General features: G+C 38.9%; 1 protein-coding gene across 3 annotated transcripts in view; it reads right to left on the bottom strand.

Annotated features, from left to right (window-relative positions):
* Positions 1 to 25903, bottom strand: part of FGGY (FGGY carbohydrate kinase domain containing) — a 445679-nt gene that overhangs the window by 115006 nt on the left and 304770 nt on the right. For all 3 annotated transcript variants that reach the window (XM_030812917.1, XM_003265147.4, XM_030812918.1), the window contains exons 10-11: positions 16070 to 16131; positions 3816 to 3963 (exon numbers count right to left, since the gene is read on the bottom strand). In XM_030812917.1, the coding sequence (XP_030668777.1) occupies positions 3816 to 3963; positions 16070 to 16131 (210 nt within the window). The remainder of the gene's footprint in view (positions 1 to 3815; positions 3964 to 16069; positions 16132 to 25903) is intronic.

Genomic DNA, 25903 nt, shown 5'->3' with positions numbered 1-25903 from the left:
TTTACAGGACTACTAAAGCCTTTCCTACATCTGCCCCATTAACAGACGCTTAGAATGCAAGCCATCACCCTTCCTCCTAATTCATACTTCCTGCTTGGGTGGATTCTTGAGCTGGCAGTTTTCAAATGGAATGAACTGAAAGAGTGGCTGGGAACAGGGTCATGGGGGGGATCTAGGAATTTAAATTCACTGGCTGCTTTCCAAAAACAAAACAAAAAACCCAACCACCAGCAGTAAAGTAGAGGAATAGCTGTGCTGTTTTTAGGTTTAAAAGAACCTTGTGCTTTTATGCAAGGGAGCAGAAGGTGGTGAGGTCCAAACTCTTTCCACAGTGGATCACACATGACTTTGTTCTTATGTCATATATGATGTTACCAGACAAGTTGCATTCATCATATAAATTCTAGAAAATCCTCCCAGATTTTCTTTGGGAATACCAATTCTAGTTTTCCTAGTTGAACACCATCCTAATTCCTAAGGCCTGCATGAGGTCATGGTTTTTTTGCATTTTTACAAATATTTTCAAGAGAAGCAGAAAAAGGCTGCATCAGGGTTTGCTAACCCAATGCCACATAAAAACAATTTCAAAGTCTGACACATATTGAGCATCTCCTTCAGCTTGCACTGATTATTACAGAGATCACACTGTAAAATGATTATACACACACACATACACACATGTACAATAATTACCTCCCCTACTTTTATGTGAACTTAGGACAGGTACTTTTCTGTTTTCTTTGTATTACCTGGGTTTAGCACAGGCCTGCACATAGCAGGTATTCAATAAAAACACAGTGAATGGATAAATGTTTAACAACGCAAGAAAAGAGTCACCTGAGGGGAGAGTAGAGAACTGGGAGAGTGCAACGCTGCCAAAGCAGGAATATACAGATACCCAGTGGTTCTCCGAGAAAACATTTTCTTTTTTTATTATTAACATAAAATGCTAAAGGCAATCTATCATTGGTTAGACAATGATACAAGGAGCCAAAATTGTAGACATTCACATGCCATGCTCTCTTCCCTCTAGAATACTGCACATACTATGATTCCCTTGGCCTCAAACCCCCTTCCCAGCTTCACTCAGTGTCAATGTTACTTCCTGTCTGGAGCTTTCCTGACCGCTGGGACCAGGTTGGGCAATCGTCTTCCATGCATCTGGAGAGCTCTGGACAGTGAAGGACACCTGGAGCTTAATACTACCTTTCCATTCCCTGTTTATATATTCTGTCTGCCTCCCAAAGATGGTGATATTCCTGAGGACTGGGATTGAGTCTAGCTACTCTTATATTCCCCAACAACTGTAACAGGGCCTGTATTTGTTTGATGAATAAACAGTCTCATAATTATGATACAATGGGAGTTTATCTTCATTTACTTGGAAATTAATATTGGTATTAAATACTTAGGATATGGATAGTGAGTGTCAGTAGCCATTTAATTCATTTGGTATTAGTAAATTTTTCACGTTTGTTTTATCTAATGCAACAAATGACCTCTTTATTATCTCCATGTTGCCTATAAATTATAAATAAGTATATACTGAGTACTTACTCTGTGTCCAGGGAAACGTTTTAGGGGCCAAATGAAGAAATTGTACATGGATCTTGCTTTATTGGAATTATTCTGCAATTCTAGTTCCTATGAACATTTTATCAAGCTCTCACCCACCCCCAACTTTAAACATGCTCCAGGAAGGTAGGTATTGTTGCATCTTATTCATATCTACGGCAGTGCCTGGCACACAATAGGGACCCAATTAATATTTGCTGAATGAGTGCTGGAGATAGGCATCAACAAAGTTTCCAGCAAAAGGATATAACATGATAACAGAAGAATTTCAGGGTCATTATTTTGATGTTTTCCAAAACTGGATTGAAGGAAGGAGATTTGGGGTGAAGTATTTAGCTCAGAATTGCCTTCCTTCTATCTTATTTAGGTCATCTTCTCCTTCCAGTGTTGTGATGCAAATTCATGGAGTGATAACTATTCCATTGTAGCCTAACCCAAGGACAGTGATAAAGAGAAATCATTGCCAAGAACTACCAAGTGATATATGAGGTATGTGAACAAACATGTAACTTTTTAAAAAAGTAAACATACCCAGGATTTTTAGATACAACTTGGCATACGTCCCCATGTAAGAAGTTCCTTTTGGTGCATACACACTTATTCTCATGATACGAGAATTCTTCAGAACACTCCATTGATTTCTTTGTAATTTCATTCTGCATTTGGGTCAACTTTATTAGAATATCCTTCTGATGATAATTCCTAGGTCTTGGATGTCATGATTGGTTTTAAAAAATGGATAAAAGCTACTGGGAGACATGAAGCCTCACATGCTGGGTACTGAATTTGGGTAAGACAGACATTGGCTAGGGAAGGCCCCCAGGTCAGTTTTATCTAAAGCAACAAATGACCTCCAGAGCAATGACCATTTTACTATGCAACACTGCTTTGTTTTGGGGTCATTTAAAACACTGGTCAAGCTTCTTGACTGCTTCAACATTTTAAGTATCTAGTTCTATTTGGCTTCAGATATTTGTCTCTAATTAAGACACTTATTTCTGTACCCATATGAAATGTGTTCTTCTCCTACCCCCTGTTTACAGACAGAGTTGGTTATCTGAAAATATGACTTTCTAGTTGCGGCCTGTTGCCACATGGCCCTCTCTGGACATTATTCTTCTGTCTCTATAAAAAAGGACACCAAGCTCATGATTTGTTGTGTAGGCATATGCTTCACGGACTCCAGATCAACATAACCTTTGCCATGTCTAATTTTCTTTTCTTTTCACCATGACTCCCTTTTAGTAATAGAAGTTGATCGTGTCAAGTAGGTAATGAAAATAAACTTCCGGTCTTTCTGCTGGCATCATAGAAATATTTAAAACAATCTCAACAAAACTAACCACAAAATTGTAGTAGTTTGAGTCTTGAATTCGTGACTCCATCAGGCCTGCTCCACTGTTACGCAGCTTCCTTTGCACAAGCCTTGCCTTGTTTACAGCCTCCATTCTGAACTCTACCTTAACATACCTCACACTCACCTTCTCAGCTTCATGACATTTACCTGGTTCCTGCATTCATGGCTTATTTTCTTATTTGTGGCCTCACCTGGCCCCTCCTCTACCTTTAACCTGCTTCATCACACCTCAAACATGATTCTCCTGGTGTCTAGGATGATATTACTTTTATATCTCAACTGGGGTAGTTGAGAGTTCTCCCACCAAGTTCACCTGGCCCCTCTAGGAGAGCCTAGAATATCCACAGAGGAAGTGACCCTAAAGGGCACTAAGAGAAGGATTTATTTTCCAACATAAGTTATAAATTACATTTACTTATACCAAAGTTTAATCTGAAATCCTAACTATATTAGTGTAGAGTCTGAACAGCCCTGACTCAGAGCCTAGGCAGATGTGTGGCTGTGGCCAGCAAGACCATGGGTGGTAATATTTACTACTGATTTACTGGGCAACCTAAAGATGCAGCTGGAAAATATGACTTTACAAACTGATATAAATGCCAAAATTACATAGGCATGACTTTTAGCCACTCCACAGGACAAAGAGGCAGCAGTAGCTGAACTAGGAAATTCTGCTTTTAACGCTTTCAAGGTTGGCTCAGAAACAGTGAAAACTTTCAGCAGCTCATCCCAGGGAGCAGCAACAGCAATGCATCTGCACAAAGCCAGTGGGCTGTTGGCCTGTTTTATTTTTTTCTTTTCCTTTTTCCTCACTTTGCTTCTTCCAAACTTCGTAGCCCTTTGGCCTGCCTTCACCCATGTGCAAGGACTAGTTGTTACTTACCATGCCCTTTAGTGTCAGATCTGCTAAGGGAGACCGGTTGCCATGGAAATCTGGCCAAACATGTAAATCAACAGTAAGGAAACCCACAGGCTGAGCCTTCTTAATCAGATCCAGGTGACTGTTCAAATATGCATATATACTCTGGCATCTGGAAGAGAAGTGAATTTCATTTTTTAAAAGGGGAATAGGGTCAGGGAGCAAATCATTCTATAGAAAGAAACCATTTGTACTTCCAGATCCAGGAAAGTAAGCAGGCTTCTAAAAGCTTCAGAGAAGCTAGACCACTGTACTCTCAAATCACACTGTACTATCACCAAGAAAGGTGCCACGTCCTAGTAGAAAGGTTTGGAGTCAGAAGACTGGATCCAGGAATGGCTTTACTCTTAGTAGATGTATGGCCATGAGAAAGTTATTCAAACTTTCTGAACCACCCTCTTCTCATCTGTAAAAACAGATATCATAATCCCTGTCCAACTTACCTCAAAGGGTTATTGTGAAGATCAACAAAGATTATGTATGTGAAGGCGCAGTATTTTGTAAACTGTACAATACTGTACATATGTCAATAATTTACTAAAATCAGTATTCCTAATTGTAATAATGATGATGAGTTGATAAATAGAGAGAAATATAAGTTCCCAGACTCAGGATAGGATTTTGCTAAGTAAAATGACTGAATGTTATAAATGCAGTTAGGATCAGGAGTTAGAGACCTGATTTTCAACCTAAACCCACCAGATGACATTGTGTACGTTTTTTCTTTTTCTTTTTTCTTTTTTTTTTGAGATGGCGTTTCACTCTTGTTGCCCAGGTGGGAGTGCAATGGCACGATCTCGGCTCACTACAACCTCTGCTTTCCAGATTCAAGCGATTCTCCTGCCTCAGCCTCCCCGCCCAGCTAATTTTTGTATTTTTAGTAGAGACGGGGTTTCACTATGTTGGCCAGGCTGGTCTCAAACTCCTGACCTCAGGTGATCCACACACCTCGGCCTCCCAAAGTGCTGGGATCACAGGTGTGAGCCACCTCGCCTGGCTTTTTTCTCCTTTTTAAGTCTGTTTCTTCATGTGTAGAATGAGGAAGTCAGACCAACTCCTTCATTCTTTACATGTTCAGGTGAAGAGGAGGTGGAGAGAAGATGATGGGCGTGAGAGCACTACTCAGTTCAGATCTTGGTACTACCTCTCCTAGCTCGGTAAAATGGGCCAGTGACTTAACCTTTCTGATCTCCAATTTTCCCACTCATAAAATAGGTTTAATAACACCTACCTCGCTGGGTTAAATCACACCACATGACACAAAGATGAAAGCTGGTCAGCCTTCCCCTCTTAAAAGATGCTGCTTTCTAAAAGTTCTGAACCAATGATTTCAAAAGAAAGTGGATATTGCAGCAGTTGGCATCTGTGCTACTTCCCACTGGGGTCCTTGGAAGTCTCTTTAAAGGTTAAAAACATGGCTTGTATAATGGCAGAAAAAAAAGTATAGGAAATCAATATCCAAAGGAGGTTAATATCTAAGACACCTAAGGCATTATTTATGTTTTGCATTTTAAAAGTGTTTTAGAAGGAAGGCTCAGTGATTTCTAGTTCTAGTTTGTGATTGGGTGAGTGTCCCCATGGATCCCATGAAGTTGCCAAAAGTTTCCTGTACTTGGTGTAGGGAAACACACCAATGAGTGGAGCATTGATTTTTAAATTCTCTTTTTTTCCCCATTTACCAGTAGAACTCCTTTATTTATTTTATTTTTATTTTTTTCTTTGAGACGGAATCTCACTCTGTCACCAGGCTGGAGTGCAGCGGCGCAATCTCGGCTCACTGCAAGCTCTGCTTCCCAGGTTCACGCCATTCTCCTGCCTCAGCCTCCCAAGTAGCTGGGACTGCCGGTGTCCACTACCACGCCTGGCTAATTTTTTTGCATTTTTGGTAGAGATGGGGTTTCACTGTGTTAGCCAGGATGGTCTCAATCTCCTGACCTCGTGATCTGCCCGCCTCGGCCTCCCAAAGTGCTGGGATTACAGGCTTGAGCCACCACGCCCGGCCAGTAGAACTCCTTTATTAAACAAAAATTGTATGTAAATATTCAATGTAAAAATATAGAAAAGCAAAGCTGCTCTGTGTGAGCATGAGTGTGTAAATGTGAATGCATGTATATTTGTGTGTGTGTGAGTGTGTGTGATGTGTACTAGGGTGGAGGTGAGGGCAGCCCTACCGCCCTACCAGCAGTTTATTTGCTTCTTGCTGCAAGCTCATTCTCATCTGCAAAAATCTTCTTCCTTAGATCATATTAGGAGGAATAAGATATTACTGAGAAAAGGCTTAACAACTACAGTTAACACCAGTTGCCATTCCCTAAGTGTACACCAAACCTTCCAGCACTGCCCAGTTGGGGAGGTACCACTAACATACAGAGGAGATGCTTCAAGAGGTGAAGAGACAGGTCTGAGTCCAGCTTTAAACCCTTCTCCTTGTGATTCTGAAGCCATGGACTCTCTGTATCTTTGCTCAGAAATTATTTATCAAAGCCCCAAAAACTCAAACCCTGTTTTAGAATGATTCTATTATGGCTTCAGGAAAGGATCCTCTGAAGCCTCCATACAAGGTAGAGCCAGAACAACGTATCAGAGAACAAGAATATGATAACCTCCTGGTTTTCCATCTCTTTGCTCTCTCTGCTCCTGGTCCAACAGGAATCACATTCACAAGAAAAGCCTCTAGAACATCCTTTCTAGCCAGAAGTCAAGAGTCTGCACTAATTCTTGCAACTTTCCACTTCAGAATAGCCACTGCTCTTAAAGTAAAGGGATTTTTTTTTTTTTTTTTTTTTGGAAACACATGTCTATAAATCTTTTCATTCTGCCTCTCAAGGAATCTCTGAGCAGGGCATTTGGTTTCAGACATCTGGGTCAATAAGAACGTATAGGCCTAATTATTATTGATTCGTCATTGTCTCATTTACTGCAGGTCTTTGCAAACAGTGAGATTCATTTAGCCTCTACATATATGGCCACTCATGCACTAATGAGATCCCTGGGGGTTGGGGCATATGCTTACCCCTTTGACTCCTAACCTCCTTGCAGCTGTATGTTTATTCTTTGAATGCAGCCATTCCCCTACAAGTTTTTTCAATTATACCTTACCATGTGTGCTATCTGAGTATGTCATTCAAAATGAAATGCACTTGGAAGACATTAAACTAACTAATACACATCATTATTCACATAATTTTAACCTTGCATGATGCCTTTTTTGGTTCTGACTTTGTGTCATTTTGCATGTTTTATCAGTTCCTTCTCAAATGGCAGCCTGCCTTCTTCTAGCTACGGAATCACATATTAACTGTGATCCCAAGTGGATCGCTCTCCCTCTCGCTCATGAACCCCAGGCTGATATGTCCTGTCTCAGAAGGAGAAACTTTTGCTGTCCACATCCCATTGGGTATCATGAAGAAAATATAGTTTCAATAATCATAAAGTGACTTTACCATGTACCAGCTGGATGATCAGGTAGACAAACCATCTCTAAGCCATTTGCTTTTTTGCTATTGGGGCTAATACTGTCTACTTAAAGGCTGCTATGAAGATTAAACATAGAGCCCTGAGCACTATAAAATGACAGGTTTATCAATAAATAGTTTCCTCTTCTTTGCCATCATAAGAAACTCATTTCTAGTTTTTTAAAAATCCAAGAATCAAAGAAGATTTTTTTTTTCGGACCTATTGCTTGTAATCTTAAATGCAGACAGCATCCCTGAAATCTCTCATGTCCTCTCCCTCTCCATAAATCACCTAATTCTTTGGGTTCACAGGCTGCCCAGAGAGTATGGTGGTCATACTCTTAAACCAAAAAATCAGAATACATGGTATAACAAAATATACTTGTGCCCTTTCTAGCAGTAAGAGAAAGTCTTTGAAAAGAAGCTTCCATATTGTCTGTCTCTAGTTCCATACTTCTTTTTTTTTTTTTAAGACAGAGTCTCGCTCTGTCGCTAGGCTGGAGTGCAGTGGCGTGATCTCAGCTCACTGCAACCTCTGCCTCCTGGGTTCAAGTGATTCTCCTGCCTCAGCCTCCCGAGTAGCTGGGACTACAGGTGCATGCCATCACACCCAGCTAATTTTTTTGTATTTTTAGTAGAGATGGGGTTTCACCATGTTGGCCAGGATGGTCTTGATCTCCTGACCTTGTGATCCATCCGTCTCGGCCTCTCAAAGTGCTGGGATTACAGGCGTGAGCCACTGCGACCGGCCTAGTTCCTTACTTCTTAACCTAATACACTATGCATTCTGCCTGCTCCATTCTACTGAAATTGGTACCACCACGAGGAACAATACCCTCTTTGTTGTTAATGCCGATGAACCATTTTGGGCATTTTACACCATTTGACCACTCCTTCCTCATCTGTTCTCTTGTTTCTGAAACACTATTCTCTCTTGATTTTCCTCCCTCCTCTTTGGCTGGTTCTCCTTCTTCAGTTGTTCATTAAACATATGATGTCTTCCAGAGATCTACTGTCTTTCACCATTTTCTTACTCTTTATCTCCTCTTGGATGATCCTAACCTCTTCTCATGGCTCCAGTTACCATCTAGTGCTGAGGACTTCCAAATACGTAACCTTAACTCCTGTCCATTTCTTTCTTGTGAGTTCCAGGTCAAGTATCCAACCACTCTTCAAGTGCCTCCTCTTAGATGTCCAAAGACAACTCAACTAAGAATGTCCAATCAGGCTTTCTGCACTCTTTCCTGATTGATTCTTCTACAATGCAACCTTGATTATCATTCCCACACCTATCTAAAACCCTTCAGATGGACACAGACTTCCAGACATGCTGGAATATACAGAAGATAGGGACAAGACAAAGGAACAGGCATCTTATGACTTCCCTACACATGCCCCTATGCCACCAGGCACTGTGCTGAGCTACTGGTAACCAGTTGGTAGAAAATAAGACGATTTATGTCCTAAATCAGCACAGACCCTTGGTCTTCTAGAGAAGACCCCAATGCCCTGAGCACTTTCTTTTATTTGCATGCAAAACAGAAACCAAAGAAATGTATAATAGGCCAGGCGCGGTGGCTCACACCTGTAATCCCAGCACTTTGGGAGGTCGAGGTGGGCAGACCACGAGGTCAGGAGATCGAGACCATCCTGGCTAACATGGTGAAACCCCGTCTCTACTAAAAATACAAAAAATTAGCCGGGCGTGGTGGTGGGCGCCTGTAGTCCCAGCTACTCGGGAGGCTGAGGCAGGAGAATGGTGTGAACCCGGGAGGCGGAGCTTGCAGTGAGCTGAGATAGCGCCACTGCACTCCGGCCTGGGTGAAAGTGCGAGACTCCGTCTCAAAAAAAAAAAAAAGAAATGTATAATAATATCCAGCTAATTTCTGTAAGAAATCTTTCTGAACTAAGAGCCATCAAGAATTTACTGATTATCTTTGCATACCATGGGGGAATGAAAGGTGTTAATATTATCACACTGACTGTACTAGCTCAGGGAAGGCTAAGTAAATAATTCAGTGACAGACTTAATGCCCCAGTTGTCAGAATGAGGGTCCAAGGTTTAAAAAGTCATAAAGGCAAAAAGGGGACTCTCAATACAAAAGAGCAGAATGGAAAGAGAGAAAAATTTTTAGAAGTGAAGTCTGAGAGCTCCCAATAATCCTCATTTCCTCATCTAGAATTAAATGAGATAATATATGTGAAACTATTATCACTAAGCACAGTGCCAAACATACTGCAGATTCTTAATAAATGTTATTGTCCTTTTTTCCCCTTTCTTTGCTTGAGGGGGATTTGTACAGCCTTTAATGGGAAGCTTTAAATATATCTGCGATTTGCGATATAGAGGACTAGTGAATTTTAAGAAATTGATATTTAGTGGGATTATGGGAATTACAAAAGCAAAAGAAGTTTGAGGAATAAATCAGATCAAGAAAAATTAGCTGTCCTCAGAGGAATAACAGAAAAATTCAGGGAAAGTAGGAAAAAAGAAAGGTTGAGGAAAAAAATGTACTACCACAACAAAGACAATATGAAGGGCTTTGAAACCAATGTTGTATATCTCCTTATTTATCTACAATTTTCCTTAGAGCACTTATCAATGGCTGGCTCTATATGTATATATGCATATGTGTATATGTATATAGTATGCATATTTGCATGTATGTACTACATGTATATATGCATATGTGTGTGTATATTTTTATGAAAGCAAAGACTTTGTTTGCTTGGTTCATTCATGTATCGTAAATGCTCAAAAGATACTCATCAGACAGATGAGCCACAGACCCTGGATTTTAACTTTTGCTTTGCCGCCAACCTTGAATCTAGCACTTGTGGATTATGCCAAAATGTTCTCACTAAACCCTGTTGTCACCAGAACCTAATTCAGAGACACTGTTAATTAAGAACCTCTAAAAGAATCAAGTTTAGAGGAAAAATGTCAAAATTTATGATCGACATAAGGTGATCTCTGCTAAAGAGTGAAGTATCTGCAAATTTGGCCCCACATGAAGGGAAACTTTGGTTACCAGTTACATGTACGGTCACATCTAATTCTTGTTTACTTAATTTATAAGCTTGCAAAACACTTCTCTTCAGAGAAGGGGCCTAAGAGGATTATTGTAAATCAAGAGTATAAAATACTCAATCTGTTTATCAACACTTGTTTCCACAGTTTCAAACAGGATTTGCTGACCCTAAGCTCTGAGATAGGGGTGACCTGCATTGCTGTTTTCAGAAAGCCCCAAGTCATAGCAAAAGAGACACATGGTTCTTGATTCAGAAGGATTTGTCCACCCTTCCAAACAGCTAACTTCATTTCAAAAACAGCTATGCCTGTTTCTTTCTAAGACCTGAAGCATAAAGGGTCCCATAGTTTTACAATATTGTACTCATAGATCTAGTAAGATACAGATGCACTTTCCTTTGTAAGACAATAAAAGAAAAGTGGAAGGAAACCGAACTAACATTTACTGGATACCTACTAAGTATGTGGGCTGAAATGAAGTCAAGAGCATAGCTGAGATCATCTTGGAAGAGATGGCAAAGAGAGAAGAGGGCCAGGAAGCTAGCTGTGACAAACGTTAATGTTAATGGTCAAGAAAAGAACTATAAACTCAAGAAAGCACGTTAGGAAGGAGGAATCAGAGATATAGGAAGAAAACAGACAGGGTGACATTCCAGAAAGTCAAGGAAAGAGAATGTTAAAACGAGGAAAAAGTGATCACTGATGCCCCATGCTGCTGAGAACTAAAGAAAGGGGAATAAAAAACATCCTATGGACTTAGCAAAATAGAGGTCACTGATAACCTTAATATGAAATGTTTCAGGGGGCTGATGGTGACAATTCAAACTGGAGTAGGCAAGGAAGGAGTAGGAAGTGGGGAAATAGAGACCAAGAGTACAGGCGATGCTTTGGAGAAACTCCACTCTAAACAGAAGGAGAAATACAGGGAAGTAGCTGGAAGTGGGTTTGAAGTTATGTGAAAAGAGGTGGGATTTAAATCCAGTTCTGACTCCATCACTGAATTCTGTAAGTTGCCACTTCTAACCACCCTATACTGTTGTTTCTCTGAGTTTGCGTGGTAATCCATAAATTCTTGCTTCTTTTAATTACGATTTGCAACAGAAGCTACTCAAATGAAGTTCATCTATAGAAGAAAGTTCTGGAAGTTTTGAGTATGTCATTGCAAAACTAAATATTCAGTAAGTTTGTGTTACACACGAAAATGTTTATATACAGACATTCCTGTGACCTGCTTTCATCCTATTAATGCCTGTAAAATGAAGTAAGTAGGGTAGTATTATTGTAATTTATGGATGAAGAATCTAGTAGTCACTGAGACATTCAGGGCAGAACAGGTACAAGAACCCAAGGACTCTAATTCACAGTCCCTGTCCTTGCTATTCCTCCATGCTTTCCATAAGAAGGCAGGCAAGGTATGAATGACTGACATCTGCTGCTTGAACCCAGAGCAACCACCACCAAACTTCTTTCTCTTAACAATCATTAGTAGTAATAATAGTAGTTGATATGGTTTGGCTGTGTCCCCACCAAATCTCATCTTGAATTTTAGTTACCATAATCCCCATGTGTTGTGGGAGGGACCTGGTGGGAGGTAATTGAATTATGGGGGTGGTTACCCTCATGCTGTTCTTGTGATAGTGACTTCTCATGAGATCTGATGGTTTTATAAGGGGCTTTTCCTCCTTTTGCTCAGCACTCCTCTCTCTTGCCACCATGTGAAGAAGGAAATGTTAGTTTCCCCTTCCACCATGATCGGAAGTTTCCTGATACCTGCTCAGCCCACAGAACTGTAAGTCAATTAAACCTCTTTCCTTTATAAATTACCTAGTCTCAGGTATTTCTTCACAGCAGTGCAAGAATGGACTAACAGAGTAGTAGTGGTCATCATCATTGTCAAAATTCTGTTTACAAAGCCCCGTCAAATGCATTACCTCTTCTAAACTCAAAATAAATCCTTAGAGGTGTCTCGGGTTGATTCTCCATTACTATCCTATGTTATAATGAGGAAAATGGGTTTCACACAATGACACATGTTGGAGCTGAGATTTGGATCCAGGTCTCCAAACTATAAATCTAGTGCTCTTTTCTTTGGCTTAGTGGTTTATAAACGCTTAATCCCTTTAAGAAAATAATGACCGTTATGGCCCCTTTACAGAAATACATGCAGAATTATGTAATCAGCAGAACAGTACACAATTTAAAGAGGTTCATTGATGATCTGAAATTAGGAATCCCTTTTCTAGGTTATATGGTCTCTATGCCAACTAATATGCTAGTTGGTAAGGTTATGTCACATAATCCCACTCAATGGTAATTGTAATTAATGACTAATTGCAATGGTATTGTAACTAAAGACTCCTAGAAGGGAATGCCTATGAAGCTTTTCTCAAACTCCTTGTCAAGATCAATCCTCCTTTTCTACACAGCCTGATAACACACTACTTATATTTTAGTACAGTATGCATTTGTTCTGCTCTGTGCAGGTGTGCTGATCCTATTAGAATGTAAGTCACTTAGTAGGATGGAAATCTCGAATATACTAACTACAACAATCATTTATTTATTTATTCATTTTTTATTTAAGTTCTAGGGTACATGTACACAATGTACAGGCTTGTTACATATGTATACATGTGCCATGTTGGTTTGCTGCACCCGTTAACTCGTCATTTACATTAGGTATTTCTCCTAATGCTATCCCTCCCCCTCCCCCCACCCCACAACAGGCTCCGGTGTGTGATGTTCTCCAACAGTCATTTTTATCATTACCATTTTTTAGTCAAACACATATTACAGCTTGACTCTTAATCATCACTCTGTATCACCCACTATTCTAATTCATTTAACTTTCTCAACAAGCTTATGAAATGTTTACTATTATTCTCTTTACAGTGAGGTACTAAGGCACAGAGGTTAAATAAATAGCCCAGAAACAGAAAGTGAATAAGGGACAAAGCTGAGGCAAAGGCAATTTGGCTTCAGAGTCTATCAGTGGCCACCTTAGACTATCTCTCTTTTGTCCTGTGCTAGCTAGCTACATGGGTTTCTCTGATAATTCTATAAAAATATCTTACTTTACTTAAACAGCCTGACAACTAAGCATTATCAGCATGAAAATCCATTCATTTATTATTTTTTAAACTTTTTATTTCAAAATAATTTCAGATTTACACAGAAGTTACAAAAATAGTAGACAGAGTTCCCTTTTACTCATCACCTAAGAAATTACCATAAATAACAATACTATTAATCTCTATTTGAATTTCAACAGTTTTCCTCCACCAATGTCCTTTTCTGGTCCAGAGTTGAATCCATGATTATTTACTGCTTATAGTCGTAGTACCTCCCTAAGTCTCCTCCAATCTAGGACAGTTCTTCAGTATTTAAGTTTCTTAATTTTCCTTTGGAGCAAACTGGCTAATAGCTTTGTGGAATGTCAATCTAGGTTTGTCTGATGCTTCCCATATTTACATTGAGTTTAATCATTTTGGGCAAGAACATGGCAGAAATGATGCTGTATCCTTATCGGTGCATCATTAAAGGAGATACATGGTATCAGATGTTATTGCTGGTGGTGTTAACTTTCATCACTTGGATAAGGTGGTGTCTGCCATACTTACATACTACTGGAAAGTTATTATTTTCCTCTTCATATTAATCAGTATCTTGTGCTGAAATCCTCTGGGTTTATGAAAACATTCTGCTTCCCACTTTTACTCACTAATTTTAGCATCCATTGATGATTCTTGCCTACAACATTTATCTCTGTAGTGTTTACCTAATGTTGATTTTCTATTTCCATTATTTCTTCTACATTTATTAATTGTAAGGCTACTGTCCTGACAGTGAAGAGGAAGACCTGTCATTTCTTCCTTGTTTATTTCCTTCTTCAGTAATTTACTTATGGAGTTATTTATTTATGGACTTACTTTATGCTATTACTGTTTATTTTATCCGAGTAGGCCAGTGAGAGATTCTTAAAGCTGGTTCCAATGTACTTTGACAATTCCTTGTTGAGTAACTTCTTTCTTTCTAGCACCATAATTTTACTGCCTCAGTGTAGACTCAGCCATCTTTCTAAGAAGTTCTGATTACTTTTATTGGAGAAATGGGAGAATGGTACTTAGAATCTAGTACCTGTGAGCTAGGTACACACATTGCTACTATCATGTCATTGCTTCCAGGCCATCTCAGCAGAGAGAGCTAGGGAGTATATGCATGTATATTCATGCATGAATATACATATCTATATTTACTTATATTTATATCCAGCTGTCTCTGTGTGTGTGTGTGTGTGTGTGTGTATATATATATATATAAAATCATAAGTTGATATTGACACCATAAGGTTCATTCTAACCTTCTCCTTTTCCCATTTGTGAGGAACCTGGCTCTCATTATCCACAATATATTGATTTCTTCACTCAACTGTAGCATACACAAAAAGAGTTGTCCCTATAGCTAACATATACACCTATGAAAAACAAATTTACCAATTAGAGTATAATATTTATGGATGGTTATTTTTCTCTTTAGCCATATGGCATACAGTCAAAATATTCTTTCCCAAATTCACTTAGGTTCTTTTCTTTTTTCTTTTCCTTTCTTTTCTTTTCCCAACCCCCTTTTTTATACACTAGGTTCAGTTTTTACTGTGTGCATTTCATTTTGCCCATGCCAACATACACACATATCCTGGCTATCTATCTATCACCTGTTTATTGGGGTATCAGGGACATGACGCATCACAATAATTCTAAGAGTTATAGTTATATAAAAAGGTGTACTCAGAGAAGTGTAATTTCTTCCTACTACGACGGTCCCATTCCCACATTCTTTCCACCCCATTCCTACCCACCCCCTGTAGGTAACTAATCTCATTATTTTCTGGTTTAAACTTCCTGTATTTCTTTTTTTTTTTTTTTTTGAGACGGAGCCTCACTTTATTGCCCAGGCTGGAGTGCAGTGGCGCGATCTCTGCTCACTGCAACCTCCACCTCCCGGGTTTGAGCAATTCTCCTGCCTCAACCTCCCAAGTAGCTGGGATTATAGGCACACATCACCATGCCCGGCTAATTTTTGTATTTTTAGTAGAGATGGGGTTTCACCATGTTGGCCAGGCTGTTCTCAGTCTCTGACCTCATGATCTGCCTGCCTCGGCCTCCCAAGGTGCTGGGGTTACAGGAGTGAGCCACCGCGCCTGACCACTTCCTGTATTTCTTTTGCAAAAATGAACAGATACACATGTATTTTCTTATGTCTTTCTTTTTACATGAAAGGGAGTATATCATAAATACTTTTTGCACTCAACTTGCTTCAAAATATTCTAGAAATCACTCCATATCAGTTATTATCTTCAGTTTTACAGATGAAGAGACAGGCATTAAGAGGTTAAGTAACTAGCTCAAGGTCCTGTATCTATTAAGGAGTAAGGCTGGGATGTGAAACTAAGAAGTTTTGACTCCAGAATCCATGGTCCTCCTTCTACATCACAGTTTCTTATCCATAGTCCCTGGGTATATTCTTGCGGTGTCTCTAGGTTCTCTAAGTTCTCTTACATCATTTAAAGAATTAATACATGTATCTTCTGGATCATCCAGATGACTATCTTTCAAGCACTAACAGGCATTTTCATTGTCCGTAGGATCTGAAAATCACCCAACTGCCCAACGGGAATTCTCTCAATACAGTCACACAAGGAAAACTTTAGAGGGAAGAGAGACAGCAGTTACCTGGCTGTGGCCTTTACTTGTAGTTCTGGAAAAGCAGCATGGCCTTGTACCATGTGGTCTATCTGAAAAATAAGAGACATGGGTCAATTTTATAGCTTCTTGAATTTATGTATAAGACAGAAAAATTTATATTAAAATGAGTATATGTTTCTTTCAACTCTTTGTCCATACGGGTTCCAAGAACATTAAAATGCCAATGCAGCAAGAGTGCCTCAGCTAAAAGAAATTTAGCTTTGATTAACCTACTGCTAGCCTCTTAAATATATAAAACAAAGAAGTGTAGAGAGAAGAGTAAAAATAAATGAAATTTCCAAGGGTAAACTGGTAGAAGCAGGTTAGCATCAGGCCCAAGAATGAGGAGTAAGGAAGAAAGGGTAACTTATGTCAAATGGTGGGGGGGTCTGAGTGTTAAAAGCACCAACCTTTTCTGGATCACATCATTTCCCCTTCTTGATCCAGGCTGTCATCCCTGGGCAATGTCAAACCTTGAATTACTCACTGTGTCTTACTAATGGAGAAGCTGAATGAAAGAGACTATGATGAGGGTTTTTGAAAAAACCCTCATTAAAAAAATTTTTTGAAACCCTCAGTTAAAAAAAAAAAAAATGAGATGCCCCAGAGCTGTCAAGAGAAACTCTCCTGACTGAACAATCATCACATGGGAAACACAGCTCTCCAAAGACAGAAATGTCTGAGCTCTGCAGACAATCACCTCTCATTTGAAATCCCAGGTCTAGGATCTTATTCCTTAATCCACTTGGTGGCTCTAAACAAAATAGTACGAAATATGTATCAGGGACAGAAATGTTTCCCCATGCAGTACTCTGCTTGCTGTAACACACCCAAGTAACACTGTGCTTGAGTTCCTGAACCTCATCTGTGTATTTTCTGAATGTTTACTTGAGTTTCTAGGATGCTAAAACAACCATTCTGATAGATTTATTTTCATTCCAACAAGTAAAAGATTTGCTCTTTCGGCTGCACAGGGATAGGCTCTCTGAGCCTGTTTCCTGAGAGCTAGGGCTGTGTAAAGAAGATAATTTGTTCAGGAGCCACAGAGGCCAGGGTTGGGTTCTGGCTCTGAATCTCACTAGCTGAGTGACTTTGTACAAGTCACTAAACTGTTTTGAACTTCCATGGCCTCCTTTTAAACAGGAGTTCTAGGAAGTTAAGTGTGTCTGCTTGATATGGTTTGTCTGTGTCCCCACCAAAATCTCATCTTGAATTGTAGCTCCCATAAATCTCACATGTTGTGGGAGGGACCCAGTGGGAAACAACTGAATCATGGGGGCAGTTTCCTCCATACTGTTTTTGTAGTAGTGAATAAGTCTCATGAGATTTGATGGTTTCAGAAGGGGTTTCCTGTTTTACTTGGCTCTCATTCCCTCTTGCCTACCGCCATGTAAGACATGACTTTTGCCTTCTGCTATGATTGTGACGTCTCCCCAGCCACGTGGAACTAAGTGTCCATTACACCTCTTTTTCTATATAAATTACCCAGTCTCAGGTATGTCTGTATCAGCAGTATGAAAACGGACTAAACACAACTATAGTGCCAACAGTAGTATAAATGATATCACGTGAAATATACTGACTCATTTCCCATATATCAGTACTAACTTAAGCATTGTATACACATTACTCTATTTCATTTATTCCTTATAGCACTCCTATGAAGAAGATACTATTCTTCATTAGGGAGATGAGGAAACTGAGCTCAAAGAGATTGAATATCTTGCCCAAGGTCACAGTAAAGTAATGACAAATCTAGTCTCAAACTGAGGTCTCTATATTTTAAGACCTTGTTCTTAACCACCGTGTCATATTGTCTACTGAACTTCCAAGTATAAGTTGTTGAATACCATTGGTGCAGTTTTTGTGGAAATGTTTCAAAATGATATCAAAGACATTGGTCATTTCAATGAAAAAAAAAAAACTTATGCAGTTATTGAATATTTATCTCCTTCAGGTTCAACTTTGCATTACTGTGATGAACCATATCCTCATCACACTCTGGATCCCCTGAGTTTGCAATCCACTGAGAGCATCAAGATAAACTCACTGGGAACAGTAATGGATAATTAAAGGCATTACTTGATTTGACGCTAATTTTTATGGGAAGTGCTTTAGGAGTTCAGAGAAGAAAGATTTAAATGAGCTTCCAGGAGTAAGCTAGAACCTAGCATGTGTGGTGTAAGCATGAATGCAGTTATTTAGTATTTACTAAATGCCACTGTGCCTCCAGGAACTGTGTACCTAGGTTCTGGAGACACACTGAAAAATAAGAAATAGTTATGATGCATAGCAGCACAAAGTGAGAGATTAATCATTTGGCAATCATTATACAGTTGCAGTAGGTGAAGCTTCAGCTGAGAGGCCATAAATAGGTAGAGTTTGGAGGAGTAAAGGGCTAGAGGCAAGGCATGACAGAAAGGAGGCTGGTTAGTAGAGACATGAAAATAGAAAGACATATACAATTTGAATGGTAAGGGACTGGTTTAGCCTCATGCCTAGCATATCATGGGTGGTTAATAAAGGTTTGTGGAACAAATGTGGGATGAGTGAACCACAGGAAAAACACAGATAGCACCATGTACTTCTCCTTGGTGGCACTTACCACACTTTGCATTTGTATCTATTTGTGCTGTGCATACATTGGTCATAGGATTACTGTATGCTAAATTACAGAATTAGTAAGTTGGTGAAAACATGGATGAATAAAGAGGGTGAAGGCAGACAGTGTGTCTTGAATGTCATAAGAGTTTATACTTTTATTAGATTAAAGGCCATAAAAATTATTTTGATTTGGAGAGAAAAATGATGAAAAGTTAAGAAAAATTTGGTAATGTATGAAGGGCAGGGAGATGACCAGGCATGGAGAATAGGAAATGCAGACAAAGATCACAGGCTGGCAATGGGAATATAAGGCACAGATATTTTCTATCCTTACTCTACTGTAGCATCTATCAAGTTCTTTTACAATCCTTAGTTATATGTCTGTCTCTTACCCTATACTCTGAGCTCTTTCAAAGCAAGAGCATCATTATTTTCCACTCCTCAGTGCCTAGAGCAATGCCGACATCTCTAATGAATGAATGATGAGACATATTTTGATAACAATTAAAAATGCTGATCAAAATACAGCAAATAGTTCTCTGAAGACACTGGAAAGTGGCCAAAACCAGGTAGAAACTGGAGAGGAGTAGATACAAGGAAGGAAAAAACAGTACTTTGTGTGCTTCCTGATTTTATACATTTTTGCCCATGGATGGACCCCAGTCAGTGCCATGCAAGATAACTAATACTCAGATAGAAATACACAGTCTTTCTGATTAAGAAATGAGAGGTTAGAGTTCAAGGCAACCATAGCAGCTAGAAAGCAAGTTGTGGAGGGGATGTCAGAAAGAGACAGCCATAGAAAGGGAATGCAACACTGTGCCTATAAATGCTACCCTAATTTCTGGATAATCTCTCAATTACATGTGCATGGGAACACCATAAGTAGTCCAGCTAAGGCTAAAATAATGCAACAGAGATTTTAGGACATGTTCGTCACAGAAGAGTAACAAAACTTGAAGTTTGAGTTCAGCCAAATAAACTGCCTGCTAAACCAAAAAATCAATACTCAAAAGAGAAACAGAAATAATACAATGTCTCTAGAATATATCAATCACAATGTCCAAAATATGACCCCAAATCATTATACATATTGAGGAACAGGAAAATGTAATCCATACTTAAGAGAAAAGCCACTTAGTGAACACCAAATCTGAGGTGACACAGGTGTTAGAAGATAAGAATTTTAAAGTAGGTATTTTAACAATGCTTAAGGATGTAAAAGAAAAATATTCTCATAGTTTGTTTTAAACAGAGAGGAAACAGCAAAGAAACAAACAATTAAAATGAAAATGTAATAGTATTGATTAAATACAATATCTGAAATAAATATATAGTAGATGGGCCTAAGAGCTGATTGGAGATGACAAACAAAAGTGTCCTCGTGAGAATGAGACTTAGACTGGGAGACTTAGAGAGAAAGAGAGAGAGAGAATATGAATGAGAATATACATTGAAAAAATAACACCCTGAGTCTCTCAGGGGCATGGGAGACAATAGCCAAAGGTACCATATATGTGGAATTGGAGTCACAGTAAGAGGGAAGAGAGCAAGGAGAAGAAACAAACAAAAATTAAATGCTGAAAACTTCCCAAACTTGGTGAGAGGAATCAACTTACAAATTCAAGAAAGATGAATCCAAAGAAGACCACACCATACCATAATAAAAGCCAAAGATTAAGAGAAAATTTGAAAGCAGCCAGAGGAAAAAAAATGACATATTATACAAAGGGAAAGAATGACAAAAATAATGGCTGACTTCTTATAAGAAATAATAATGTCAGAATAGAAAATACTGACATTTTAAGGTGCTGATGGAAAAAAAAAAAAACTCTGTAAACCAAGAATTCTATAGTGAGCAAAAATATCTTTCAAGGCAGCACATAAAATAAATGTGTTGAAAAAAAATAGAGAGAATGTCTTTTGCCAGTTGACCTGCACTGTAAGACATGCTAAGACAAGTTCTTTAGGCTTGGGAAAAGATATCACATGGAAACTCAAATTTTCAGAAAGAAAGGAAAAACAATAAAAATAGTAATCATGTAGGTAAATACAAAAGACTATGGTTTATTTCTCAGAATATCTTTTTTTTTTTTGAGACGGAGTCTCGCTCTTTCACAGGCTGTAGTGCAGTGGCGCGATCTCGGCTCACTGCAAGCTCCGTCCCCCGGGGTTCACGCCATTCTCCTGCCTCAGCCTCCCGAGAATTTCTTTAAAACATTTATGTATCTTTGACATGGACTAAACTGTGTTCACCTGAAATTCATATATTGAAGCCTCAACCCCATATGTGACTGTATTTAGAGATATGGCTCTTATGGGGGTAATTAAGGTTAAACAGGTCATAACAGTGGGGACTTAATCTGATATTACTGGTGTTCTTATAAGAAAAGGAAGGAATACAACCATTTTCTCTTCATATACACATACTGAGAAAAGGCCATGCGAGGTCACAGAAGGCAGCCATCTACAAGTTAGGAAGAGAGCCCTCACCAGAAACTGCATTTGCCAGCACCTTGATCACAGACTTTTAGCCTCCAAAATTGTAAGGAAATAAATGTCTGTTGCTTAAGCCACCCAACCTGTGGTATTTTGTTATGGTAGTCAAGAGTAGACTAATACATTGTTTAAAGCAAACAATATGACAACTATTTCACTGTTGGGTTTATAGCATATGTAGACATCACACACAAAACTACAGCGTAAAGAGCTGGGATAGGAGTGGTAAGTAGAACTATACAGTTGAAGGGTATTTATACATTTCATGAAGTATCATAATATGCATTCAAAGTAGGCTGAAAAATTTAGGATATTTATTATAATTACTAGAGCAACCGTTAAAAAATAATGCAAAAAGATGTGTAGAAAGCCAAGACGCCAATAGATAACTTAAAATTGAATTCTTAAAATTGAAAAATAGTCATTTAATCCAAAAGAAGTCCAGAAGGAAAGACAGAAGTGATCACAGAAAACAAATAACAAAATGAAAGATGTAAATCAAATCATACTTATCTTTATATAAAGTATCTTAACAACCCAAGTAAAATTCAGAGATCATAAAACTGAAAAGCAAGACCCAACTATATGCTGTGTACAAAAATATACTTTACATGGACCAGGATAGGAAAAGTGCCACAGGTGGTTTGCCCAACAGTGCTAGCAGTGGAAGGCAGAAAAGAAAAGAGAGAGATGGATTGGCAACATATTTTGGAGGTGGAACCCTTAGGACTTACTGACGGATTAGATGTGAGGAGAGAGGGGAAAGTCAAGAATTAATCCTAATTTTTTATTTTATTTTTTGGCTTTAATAAAAATATAAATGATGGTATTCTTTACTAAGATGAAGGAAGATAATGGAGGATCAACTTTGGAGATCAGTTACTACTATCAGAAAACGCAGTAATTCTTGACTCCTTCCTCCCTCTGACTCCATAACATTGAATCCACCTTCACCCATTGATAGCAATGCTACATTCCTCAAGCCTTGGCCTCTCTCTTTTCTGCACACTTCACACTTAATCCATCAGGGTGTGAAGGTCAAGGTCAAGGTTTGAAGGTGGCTCCACCTTCAAAATATATGCAAAATCTAACCATTCTTTACCAGCTCCATGCCATCATCCTCCTCACTCAGCTGGCTTACTACAATAGCCTCTTTCTGACTTCTATGCTTCCCTCCCCCTACTTCCACTCCCCAGTTAACAATCAGCAACACAGCAGGCAGCAGTAAGAATGATTCTTTGAAAACCTGTCATATCACATCACTCCTCCGCTCATTATACCAGTGGTTTCCATTTCACTGAGAGTAAAAACTATTACTGTGGCCAATAATGTAGACCCTATCACCTCCCTGAACTTGTTCCCTGCAACTCTCATTTTGGTTCACTCTGCCGCATCCCTTGTGACCTTGTTGCTATTCCCATGATACCCCCAGACAAGCAACCCTCTCAGAATCTTTACACTGGTTGTTCCCTTGACCTAGTATATTCTTCCCCCAGGTTTCAAAATAGCTAAATTCCTTCCTTTCCTCATTCTTTGTTCAACTGTCTCATCAGTGAGGTCTACCCTGACCACCCTATTTAAAACTACAACCTTCCCATCTGAACTCACAAGCTACCTCCTCTATTTGTCTTAATAACTTATACCATAAAGTGGAATTTATTTATTTTTTGTGTATTATCTGTCTCTTTCTGTTAGAATGTAAGCTTGAGACAGGTACAGGAGTCTTGATGGAGTGCAGAAGAGGCTGTTTTACTCACTGCTACTTTCTCACTCAGAACAGTACCTCAAATATAGTAAGCACTCCATAAATACTGGCTGTATAAATAAACATCATTCTAAAGAATTCAGACTTTATTCTAATGACAACTGAAGAGCTATCACAAGTGACAGACTCATAACTGTTTCAGAAAGACTTCTATACCTACAATGCAACAAAGGGATTAGAGGGGGAAAGATTAGAGGCAAGAAGCCAATTAGGAAGTTGTGTAGCAATCCAGTGGGTATATAAAAAATAAGCAAAAGCCAGGGGAGGAGAAGGGAACAGGGAGGCATTTGTTTTTGCAGAGTTAGTCCTTGTATCCATGAAGTAATTATAATTAGCGGATGTGAAATGCTGGGGACACACCTACATCTGTACATAGATCGTGTCAATGCTAATTGACCTTTGGCTGTTGTCTCCCATGCCCCTGAGAGACTCGGTGTTAATTTTTTCAATGTATATTCTCATTCATATTCTCTCTCTCTCTTTCTCCTAAGTCTCCCAGTCTAAGTCTCATTCGCACTGCGGACACTTTTGTCATCTCCAATCAGCTCTTAGGCCCATCTACTATATATTTATTTCAGATATTGTATTTAATTTGTTGTATTTAATTATTTTTCTCCCCTGGCCTTACAAAGCCTGCCAACTGTATTTGTTTCAAGACACTTATAGAGAATGTCATGTTAACGGACAACAGTTGCTTCTCAAAGAAGTCTACAGAGAACTGAAAGAAAAACTCAGAAATGCACCTCCACAAAAGTCAGATTCAGTTTTGGAAAGATCTTGGGCCTCTGCTGGCCAACTTGGGTTTGCATTGTGGCTCTCCTGCTTATAACTGTAAGATTTTGATCAGATTACCTTGACATTCTCAGCCTATTTCTTCATCAGTAAAACTAATATAACAACACTGACCACATACACATGCTGTGAAGATCAGATAAAACACCAAATCCTAACGGGCCTAAAAATATTTGGTACATAATAGGTATTCAGTATTAGCCTCTATTTTTCTAGTAGACTATAGTGATTGTACTATTTTTATGTCCTACAATAAATTATAATGATCAGTTCTGTATCCAACTTTCTTATTTGATGATGGATGACTGGAGTGACCGTATTCTTGGCTGGCCCAGTGCAATTACTCAGGAAATCTCTGTAACACGATGGAAAGAGTGAATGAATGAAGGGATGAAATCATTATCTCCATAACCTGTACTACACTGTGCACACTGCATGTCATTCACACACCCATTTATAGCAGAATGCCTTCCATAGGTGACCTCCTGAGGCTAGTCCCAGCCTTGGCAATGACGCGGGAGGCAGATAGACACTCACAATGTACACATCCTAAAATCCCAAGAGCATATACTAACTTGTTGCATTGTGACCTTGTGACTCAATCCAAGCACAGTTGTTCCAGAAAGTCAATGCCACCATAGCAGTGGCTTAGGAACTTGTCTTAGCCTTCCTTACCCAATGGCATCCCCAATAAAAGTCACTCCACGTGAGACAAAGAAGAGCACTTGGAAAGGGTGATGGCCAAGGTCTAGTTGGAAATAAGCTTCAGTATCTGGATGTAGGAACTGCACGGGGTCAGTGTTCTGTGGACAAAGTCTGTGGAAAAAGCAATGCTTTTTTGCACAACTATTCTGAAGAGAATATCGGCAAGCATGAGACAAGCCTTGATATGTGATGAAACTAAAATCAATCATCCTTAGGAAGGCAGCATGTGCTTTTCTAAGAAGAAGTAAACATCAAAAGATCCTGTCTTATTTCTTTTCCTTCATCCTAAGGATAATCAGATGAAGATTTTTTAAAAAATACAAATCTATTCACATACTGAGAATTAATTGCTTTGTAATGGAAGATCTGCACTTAATTGTAAAAGTGAGACAAATATCTTTTCTTCAAATCTATGGTTTTCAATATATTTTTCATTTCTTTTCCTTTCCTTTTTTTCTCTTGTTTCTTCTCCTGTACTTTCCTTTTTCTCTCTTTTCTCACTTCCCATCTCTTATGCTTTAGGTGGTGTATTTATGACTGCGTGGCATTGTTGAAACCACGGGCAATGTACTACTGGAGTAGACACCTTCAGATATGCCTTATTAGAGAAGATGTGCATATGCAAGAAGGAATAAAAAAGAAGCAACTTTTTCTTATCATGTCCTATGTGACAATGATGTATTTTAAAACCAGAGATTGGAATTTACAAGAGAATAAACAAGAATTAGTAAATGGAAGGAAAGGTGAGTAGTAAATAAACCATATTAAAAGGCCATCAATGGTGGGTGAGGAGACTCTCCAGGCTGCGATTGCTAATTTTAGTCACTTAACTATAAAATATGCATAATGACTGTATCTATAGGCATGGTCAAAGGACTTTTGAGAGTATTGATTAGATAATACATGAAAAGTTCTTGGAATTGAGATTGGAAACAAGCCTTCAAAATAATATTAGGCACTGTAATTATGGCTATCATTCAAAGTTTAACAGAATTATGTCTATAAATCCCTCTCACAAAAAAATACTCAGCTACAATTATTACAATTAAAATTATCATCATAATTTTTTATTATACTTTAAGTTTTAGGGTACATGTGCACAAAGTGCAGGTTTGTTACATATGTATCCATATGCCATGTTGGTGTGCTGCACCCATTAACTCGTCATTTAACATTAGGTATATCTCCTAATGCTATCCCTCCCCCCTCCCCCGACCCCACCACAGGCCCAGGTGTGTGATGTGCCCCTTCCTGTGTCCATGTGTTCTCATTGTTCAATTCCCACCTATGAGTGAGAACATGCGGTGTTTTTTGTCCTTGCGATAGCTTGCTGAGAATGATGGTTTCCAGCTTCATCCATGTCCCTACAAAGGACATGAACTCATCATTTTTTATGGCTGCATAGTATTCCATGGTGTATATGTGCACATTTTCTTAATCCAGTCTATCATTGTTGG

The sequence above is a fragment of the Nomascus leucogenys genome, chromosome 5 (genome assembly GCF_006542625.1).
Source record: "Nomascus leucogenys isolate Asia chromosome 5, Asia_NLE_v1, whole genome shotgun sequence".
Lineage (NCBI taxonomy): Eukaryota > Metazoa > Chordata > Mammalia > Primates > Hylobatidae > Nomascus > Nomascus leucogenys.
The sequence above is the reverse complement of the archived record's forward strand: the minus strand, read 5'-3'. Positions and strand labels throughout refer to the sequence as shown.